Genomic DNA, 9,258 nt, shown 5'->3' on the forward strand with positions numbered 1-9,258 from the left:
GTGTGTGTGTGTGTGTGTGTGTGTCTGTCTGTGTGTGTGTGTGTGTGTGCGTGTGTGTGTGTCTGTCTGTGTGTGTGCGTGTGTGTGCGTGTCTGTGTGTGTGTGTGTGTCTGTGTGTGTCTGTGTGTGTGTGTGTGTGTGTGCAGGTGGGCAGGAGGAGTACGTTCTGTCGTATGAACCCGTCACTCAGCAGGAAGGTGAGCAGAGCAGCCAAACTGTTTTTGGAGGGTCTCGTGTGTGATACAGAGTTTATGCAGCCATTAAAAAAAGTCATAGAATTTGGTTTCACAAACCTGTCTAATAACATGCTGTCCAACAGGCCCGTGGGTTTGTGAGACATGTTTTCTTTAAAAAAAAAAAAAAATTGCAAGGTTAGAAAAAAATTGCCAAACTATATTTCTCACAAAAAAGTGAAACATTTTGTCTGTAAAACTTTCCAATATTTTTTCTCTAAAAATTTTCAGAGCATTTTGACGAAAACAAGATTACCAAAATATTTTTCTTTTAAAATGCCTTCTTTAAATAAACTTTTAAAAAACCCAGATTTTTTCTCAGAAAAGATTGCTTTTTTTTCTTTAAAAAGAAAAGATTTTGTTTTAAGAAACACAAATCATGTAAATTTCTACAAATTGCTATATTTTCCTTTGAAACTGTCAGGCCATTCTTAAAGAGAAAAAAATCACCTAAATATTTTTCTTTAGAAATTGCCATTTTTTTTCTTTAGAAAACCCCTAAAATAAAAAGTAAAAATCACCACAATATTTTTCTTTAAAACTTGCCAATTTTTTGTGTCTATAAAAATCACCTCTTTTTTAAAAGAAAAACTAAAGATTAAAATTTTTGAAGGAAAAAATAAAATAATCGAAACAGAATACCAAAAAAAATTATTAAAAAAAAGTATTAAACATTTTTTAAAAATGTTTTTCTTTTATATATATATATATATATATATATATATATATAAATGTATATTTTCATAGCTAATATTAATTTTGTGGTAGACAAAATACATAAAATTTAATAATATTTATTTACTTATTTAATTTCAGGGGTTGTTTTGGGGCAATTTATTCTCATAATATCAGTATTTAAAAATCCAGTGATGTATTTCACCTCTGAGTCGTCATAATGACTCTGTGATTTGTTATGGTATTTAATTATGATCAGATTACGGTTTGAGAACAGTGAGATCGCTGATGTCTGATGATCTGTTTTTTAAAGAAAAGTGTCGGTTTCTTTCTGAAGTTGATGCTGATGATGTCTGATCACTTCCTGTCTCCGTCCTCTCTGACAGTGAACTACACCCGTCCCGTCATCATCCTCGGCCCCATGAAGGATCGGATCAACGACGACCTGATCTCAGAGTTCCCCGACAAATTCGGATCCTGCGTCCCCCGTGAGTCCACGCAGATGGCGGCCCATATTAAAGTGAAATAAAAACCCGTTCGTACAGACGTTAAAGCTTCTCCTCCTCCTCGTGTCTCAGATACCACCCGACCGAAACGGGACTACGAGGTGGACGGCCGAGACTATCACTTCGTGGTGTCCAGAGAGCAGATGGAGAAGGACATCCAGGACCACAAGTTCATCGAGGCGGGACAGTACAACAACCACCTGTATGGAACCAGCGTCCAGTCGGTCCGAGAGGTGGCTGAGAAGGTACCGACTCCCGGGTTCAGTCAGCAGCTCGTCTCCGCACGCAGTTTACACTCAGATAACGCTCAGTCTGCTCGGGCCGACACAAAAAACACGTCTTTAAATTCACCCTGAAGGACTGTTGGGCATATTTACGATTGTAGAGATCTTCAGTGATTTAACAAACATGGAGGGAAAACGTACGTTTCTGTAAAAAAAAAAAAAAGTGTCACTATATTTTATTTAATTTTTTTTAAGAAATGAAAAATGGCCAAATTTTCCTTAAAAAAAAAACTATATATATATATATATAGCTATTCTGCAGTCAAAGTCGCTCACTTTTTTACATGATCGTTCAACACTGCCCTCGCTGTGTTTTTCCTCGGTGTCATGAGAGCGTGAGACAGAGCCCAAAAGCGTGAGATGCACGGCAGATGTGTGGGAGTTGGCAGCTCCAGTGGGGAAAGGGTTAACAGAATTTTTAAAAACTGAAATATCTAACATAGGCAAGACTATATCGGTTATGTCGGACATGTCCGCGCTGGATCAGGGTGTCGCATTCCACCTCTGTGTGTCTGTTTCAGCGCTGTGGCTGTCAAACACTCAGCTGTTCTACAGTCAAAATCCTTCACTGCATTTGGTTCTGTTATTGTTTTTAAAATGCAAAATTTAGATTTTCATTTTATAAAAACTCCTGTTCTTCTGTGGTTTTCAGGGTAAACACTGTATCCTGGACGTGTCGGGGAACGCCATCAAGAGACTTCAGCTGGCTCAGCTTCATCCCATCGCCATCTTCATCAAACCCAAATCCGTGGAGAACATCATGTGAGTCAAACCTGCCGCCTCCTCACAAACATCTTTACCGGAAAAAATAAAAACACGACGTTCTGTCGTTTCTGTTAGTTTTCTTCCACCTGAAACATGAACTCTGATTTCTCTTGACAAATTCAGATTTTTATTGTACATTATTGTCACTAAAGGAACAAAATACTGCAGATGCTGTGTCATTATCAAAATCCTCATAATCACAAGAAAACTTTCCCATAATTTGCTTGATAAATGATAGAAAAATGTCTCTTAATCATCTTAAAGTTCTGAGAACTTTTTAAAATAATACATATACATATATCAGAAACACATACATGTTATAAGCTTTTGTGTTTTAGTACAAAGACCAGACATAATATAAACATATAATAACAAAAAAAACACAACATTAACATACCATCGAAAAGTAAAACAACAAAAAATACACCCCCCATATATATATATATATATATATATATATATATATATATATATATATATATATATATGTATGTATATATATATATATATATATATATATATATATATATATATATATGTGTGTGTGTGTATATATATACATACACACACATATATATATATATATGTATATATATATATGTATATATACACACACACACACACACATATATATACATACATATATATATACACACACACACACACACACACACATATATATATATATATACACATACATATACATATACATACACACACACACACACACACACACACACACATATATATATATTTACATAACAATATATTTTTATTTATTTAAATATTAATTATGAATGAATACATATAGAAACATGTATATGGTACTGAAAGTGACAGGTTATTGTTTATTTTACACGCGCACACACACACACACACACACATATATATATTTTTAATATATATATGTTATTTGATAGTATAAATTAATATAACTAAAAAACTACTTTCCACACAAAGTCATTATTAGAAAATTATGAAAAAAGCTGTCTGATAATTAAGAGATCCTAATTCCAAGAAAATTCTTATACTTACAAAAATAAACTAAAATATATATCAGGAGTTCTTCGGTTTCTAAAAAACAAACATCACTTAAAATGTGAAAATGCTTGGGGGTAATTTGAGCCCTGACGTGATGACGGTCATGACGTGTTAGCGGTGATGACCACCTCGACGTCATGGTGGTAATGAACCCCTCGATGAAATGGCGGTGATACGTGACGTGACGTGACGTGACGTGACGTGACGTGACGTGACGTGACGTGACGTGACGTGACGTGACGTGACGTGACGTGACGTGACGTGACGTGACGTGACGGTGGTGTCGTTTCCTCTGTGTGATGTTTGCGGCTGCAGGGAGATGAACAAGCGTCTGACGGAGGAGCAGGGCAGGAAAACCTTCGACAGAGCCACCAAGCTGGAGCAGGAGTTCACCGAGCATTTCACAGGTGAGACAGCGCCACCTGTAGGGCCGCACGCCAAACTCTGATGTCACAAACAAGACGCCCTGCAGGACCTCATGTTCCTTCATTCACTGTGTCTACGCTTTCGTTCAGTTCAGCAGCTCAACGTGAGAAACAGCGTGTTTCCTTTTTTACATTTCTGTCTCTGCACATGCTCAGTGAACAGACGTTTTCTCTTAATGAAGCCAACAGTTTCTCCCCCGCCATTTTCCTGCGGCATATCTCAACGACAACTTCAGGGATTTTTTTCAAATTTGACACAAACGTCCACCTGGACTCAACTGAAGTGAACTCAGTAGGTTTTGGTGTTCAAAGTTCAAGATCACTGTGACCTTGTGTTCATGTCATTCTTGTGAATGTGGTATCTCCAACACCCTGATGGAATTACCTCAAATTTGGCACAAACATCCACTTGGACTCAAAAATGGACTTGATAGATTTTGCTTTAAAAGAGCAAGTCCATTGTGACTCTGCACACAGCTTCTTCCAGTGAACGCGATGAATCAAGACGCATTTAAAGGAATTTCTTTCAGATTTGGCACAAATGTCTACTTGGGCTCAAAGATGAACTTATTAGATTTTGGCGTTCAAAGGTCAAGATCAGTGTAACCTAGTGTCCATGTTATTCTCATGGACATAATATCTCAACAACAACTTGACAAAATTTCCTCAAATTTAACACAAACGTCCACTTGGACTCAACAATGAACTGATTACAATTTGGTTGTCAAAGGTCACGATGACCCTGCATCCATCTAATTCTTGTAAATGTGATATCACAAGAACAACTAAAGAGACTTTCCTCAAATTTGGCACAAACATCCACTTGGACTCGAGGATAGTCTCATCGATTTTGCTATCAAAGGGCAGATTCACTGTGACTTTGCATCCAGCTTCTTCCAGTGAACGCAGTATCTCAAGAAGCACTTTAAGGAATTTTTTTCCGATTTGGCACAAACGTCTACTTGGACTCAAGGATGAATTAGATTTTTGTGTTTCAAGGTAACCACCATCACTGACCATGCATCCATGTCGTTCTTATGGACGCAATATCTCAATAACAACTTGAGGGAATGTCGTCCAATTTGGCACAAACCTCCACTTGGGCTCAACAACGAACTGATTAAATTTTGGTGGTTAGATTTATGGTCATTGTGACCGTACACAACATGTTTTTGGCCATAACTCAAGAATTCAGGCGCTAGTTTTAACAAAATTTCACCCAAATTCTACTCTGACTAATAACGCATGAAAACATGTTCTCAGCAGAGACACGTCTGACGTCGAGTCGTTGTTTTTTGTTGCAGCCATCGTTCAGGGCGACACGCTGGAGGAGATCTACGATCAGGTGAAGCAGATCATCGAGGAGCAGTCGGGTCCGTTCATCTGGGTTCAGTCCAAGGAGAAATTATGAGGTTCAGCACTCTGTGTGCTCCATCGCTCCGTCTCTTTAGATTCACTCTGTTTTTCTTTGAAAAGAAAAGTCGACCTGCAGACGGCAGCCCCCCCATCAGCGATACGACCAGAGCGCCGTTTGGTTTCGTTTTTGTTTGGCCTGATAAGACTCCATTGTTGGGTTTCCTGACCAGCAGAGTAAAGCACACAGGAAGTTTGATGACATCACTCTCAACACGGTACAGCTCCTTAATGTTTAAGGGAGAAGAAGAAGAAGAAGACGTGTCCATGAAAGTGGCGAGAAGAGACGTACGAAGAATCCTTTTTTATTTTCGCGGGTTTTTCCCCTCCTTTTTTAATTTTTTTTTGTCTTGTAGTGTAAGCGGAGAGTTTCGGTCTCAGGCGGCGTCCGGCGGAGACACAAAAAAGCAAAACTTTGCACGTTTGAGCTTTAACAGCATGTGGGTTAATAACCCCATTTATTTCCCATCAGCCCCTTCGGCGTCTGACGTCACAGCTTTTCTTCTTCTGTTCTGCATTTCAGCGTTTTTCTTCTTCTCTTTCTTTCTTTTTTTTTTACATTTGATCCGCCTCACGTTTAGTTTGTTTTTTATTATTTCGGCTCCTCGCTGCTGCAGGACATTTGTCAGGACGCTCTGCAGGGTTCTGCTCTGCTGCTGGGGGGCGCCGTGGAGCCTCACTCCTTCTCTTCATTTCATCCAGACGAGAAATAACCGACTCTTTTCACTTTATGGATTCTAAATTTTATTACTGAACATTTTGCATTTTAGACGTTGAAGCTCACAGCACTCGTTATTCTACTTGCACTGTAAAAAAAACATCTCGATTCATTTCTGTCTGTGAAATTCGATCTAAAGCCTCGTTTTCACTCAAACATTTGATTTAAAAAAATAATATTTCAACCTGTTTCCACTTGATAGCAAGAAAATGAATCACATTTTCAGGACATTAAATTCACCTGAAAATAAAAATAAACTGGAGACAAAACCTCATAATTTTGGCTCATTATCAGAAGAAAACTGTCAGAATTTAAGGAAATGTTTGCTAATTACATAAAACTTTATGAAAATGTTGTTTATCATTAAAAGAAACTATCTCATGTTTTCTTGTAATTATAGACCCAAAAAAAGCTTTTTATTGCTCTTTTTGTTTTTAAACTATGAAAAGCAAAATAATTTCAAATGAAAACTAGTAGAAAACTCATAATTTTGGAAATATGAAAAATATATAAGTCAACTAATTTATTAAAAAACACTATTAGGTGAAAATCACATGAAATTTACCTTATAATCCATAGAAAAATCAAAATTAGGATTTCTTAGCTTCAGGTAAATTATGATTATAAGAAGAATATAAAAAAAATGTGATTTGTTTTAGTCATAATACTGAAATATATATGAATTTCATCACTGAATAATAACCTCATAGGCAAAAGAAACTAGTCTTCATATCTTAATTACAAGCAAAAAAATCAATCAAAACCAAGTTAGATCACAAGAAAACTCAATTAAAAAATACATCTTTCGAACATTAACTTGGAAAAACCTTTTTATTAAGAGAAACTTGTTACAGGAGATTTTTTTCTGAATTAAGATTATCGGTGAAAAAATAATTTATTTTTTCATTGTCGAAAAAACAATAATATGTCTTATTATGACGAACATTTTTTGAGTAAATATCTCGTAATTATGAGGCAAATCTGAAAAACTTTGAGTTGGTAATGTTACTTAATTTGCAAAAACAGAATTTTATGGGAAAGTTTATGTCGATAAAACTCATCACAAGGATTTTTTTTTCAAATTAAGAAAAAATCAAAAGTTATTTTTTATTTCATAGTTTAGAAAAAATACTTACAATGCGAAAACTATTTCAGTTAAACTAGTAATTACAGGAAAAGTAATTGTCAAAAATAATAAATATAACAAATCAAATTTGAAGATTACATAATTAAAATAAAACTACCTTTTTATTAGGAAAAATATGTCATAATACAGATAAAACTAGGTTTTTTTGGAACTATGATGTATTTATTATGAAAATGTTTTGATTTTTAAAATTATTTAGTGAAATTAACGAGCTTTGTTGAAAACAGCGTGAAATATTTTCAGCGTCAGATTTTGACTGAGGCGAGTCTTTAAAGGCAGAGTGACGCCGGATGTTTTTCAGTGTAACTCTGATTTTAAACTTGATTTTACTGAACTGATTTTGTTGTTTTTTTTGAATGGAAATTATTGTTGTTGTTGTTATTTTGGTTATCATCGGTGTGTTTGGGCTGCTGTTGTCCGGAGCGGCGCCCTCTCGTGACGCGAGCTCGAACCCCGTCAGACGTCCGTCAGCGTCGTCAGTGTCTTACCATGGAAACGATGTCGATCATGTGATCACGCGGTGATTGGTGCACCTGGAGACGAGCTGCCACCTCCAGGTGTCGGCAGGTTCTTATTGTACAATGAGATTTTGACAGATATTTAACCCTCGGTAAACTGCCTATTTTGTTATAATAAAAGTCTATATTGAACTTTACTTAAGCACTACTACTACGGAATTATTTTCTTTGCATTGTTAATCATATATGAATAGAAAAGTATAAAGATATTTGAATATATATTTTTTCTTTTTCTTTGATCACCACCTCCTCTGTCTTTTAATTTTCTTTTTTAAGCATAATAAAAACTTAACAAGAAAACACAGCGTGGTGCCGTGCTCTCTTCCTCCTCCTCTTCTTCTGTGGTTTTCACTTTCACACACTTATGTTTTTGTGTGTTGGGCCGAGGTTCGTTTTCTTTTGATTTTTACTCATTTTCTTTATCGTGTGTGTGTGTGTGTGTGTGTGTGTGTGTGTGTGTGAGCGTGTGTGTGTGTCTGTGTGAGTGTGAGAGTGTGTGTGTGTGTGTGTGTGTGTGAGTGTGAGAGTGTGTGTGTCTGTGTGTATGTGTGTGAGCGTGTGTGTGTGTCTGTGTGAGTGTGAGAGTGTGTGTGTGTGTGTGTGTGTGTGTGTGAGAGAGAGAGAGAGTGAGAGTGTGTGTGTGTGTGTGTGTGTGAGAGTGTGAGAGTGTGTGTGTGAGAGTGTGTGTGTGTGTGTGTGCGTGTGTGTGTGTGGTTGTTATTTTTGTGATTTCTTTTTACTGTTTGAGGTGTTTTGTTTTTTGCGTTTTTTAAATTCATAATTATGGTGATAATGTTATATCTTATCTTATTATATTCACAAGGTTACCGTGATGTCAAATCAGTGTTTTCAGGCATTTTCTTGTTTTGTTTGTGTGTGGTTTTTATTTACTTTTATTCTTTTTTGACTTTTTGTTGGTTGGGTGTGGAATTAGGTTTTTAAAAAAAATAATTTTCATGGAATGATCTTCTTTTCTTGTGTTTGTTGCTAATATATTCATAATTATAATATTTTATACTTTGAAGTATTTTACAATTATCATTAATTAATTAATTATCATTTTAAAGTTGTATTTTCAGGCAGTTGTCTTGTTTTGGCTTTTGGGGTGGGGGTTGTTTTCTTTTTTTGCTAATTTTCCTGGAATTTACTTGTAGTTTTTACGAGTTGATTGCTAATTAATGTATAATTATCATAGTTTTATTATGTATTTATAAATGTAAGTATGTTACAGGATTATTATCATTTTAAAGGCGTGTTTTCAGGACGTTTACAGGTTTTTACGTGTGGACGGAGGATTTTAAGACGTTTCTAGGATTTTAGCTTGTTTAAAGTACTTAAGAACGTTTTGGGGATTTTTGGGTATTTGTAGTATTTAAGGACATTCTATGATTTTAGGACATTAGGGCTTTATCTAGGAGGACCTGATCTGATGCTGTTTTATGTCTCTGACACCTTATGGGGACTAAAAGGACAAAAACTATTCACAGACTCAATCACTTCATTTTTATTGTCAATTAGAAAGTGAGCGGGGGC

General features: G+C 35.9%; 1 protein-coding gene across 19 annotated transcripts in view; it reads left to right on the forward strand.

Annotated features, from left to right (window-relative positions):
- Positions 1-8,025, forward strand: part of LOC121951929 (discs large homolog 1-like protein) — a 122,234-nt gene extending 114,209 nt beyond the window's left edge. For all 19 annotated transcript variants that reach the window (XM_088085991.1, XM_088085975.1, XM_088085976.1 and 16 more), the window contains 6 exons: positions 147-197; positions 1,295-1,396; positions 1,487-1,659; positions 2,351-2,460; positions 3,820-3,911; positions 5,234-8,025. In XM_088085991.1, the coding sequence (XP_087942117.1) occupies positions 147-197; positions 1,295-1,396; positions 1,487-1,659; positions 2,351-2,460; positions 3,820-3,911; positions 5,234-5,340 (635 nt within the window). In that variant the 3' untranslated portion in view covers positions 5,341-8,025. The remainder of the gene's footprint in view (positions 1-146; positions 198-1,294; positions 1,397-1,486; positions 1,660-2,350; positions 2,461-3,819; positions 3,912-5,233) is intronic.
- Positions 8,026-9,258: the final 1,233 nt, after the last annotated feature.

The sequence above is a fragment of the Plectropomus leopardus genome, chromosome 12, assembly GCF_026936395.1.
Source record: "Plectropomus leopardus strain MGB_pleo_1.0 chromosome 12, ASM2693639v1, whole genome shotgun sequence".
Taxonomy (NCBI): domain Eukaryota; kingdom Metazoa; phylum Chordata; class Actinopteri; order Perciformes; family Serranidae; genus Plectropomus; species Plectropomus leopardus.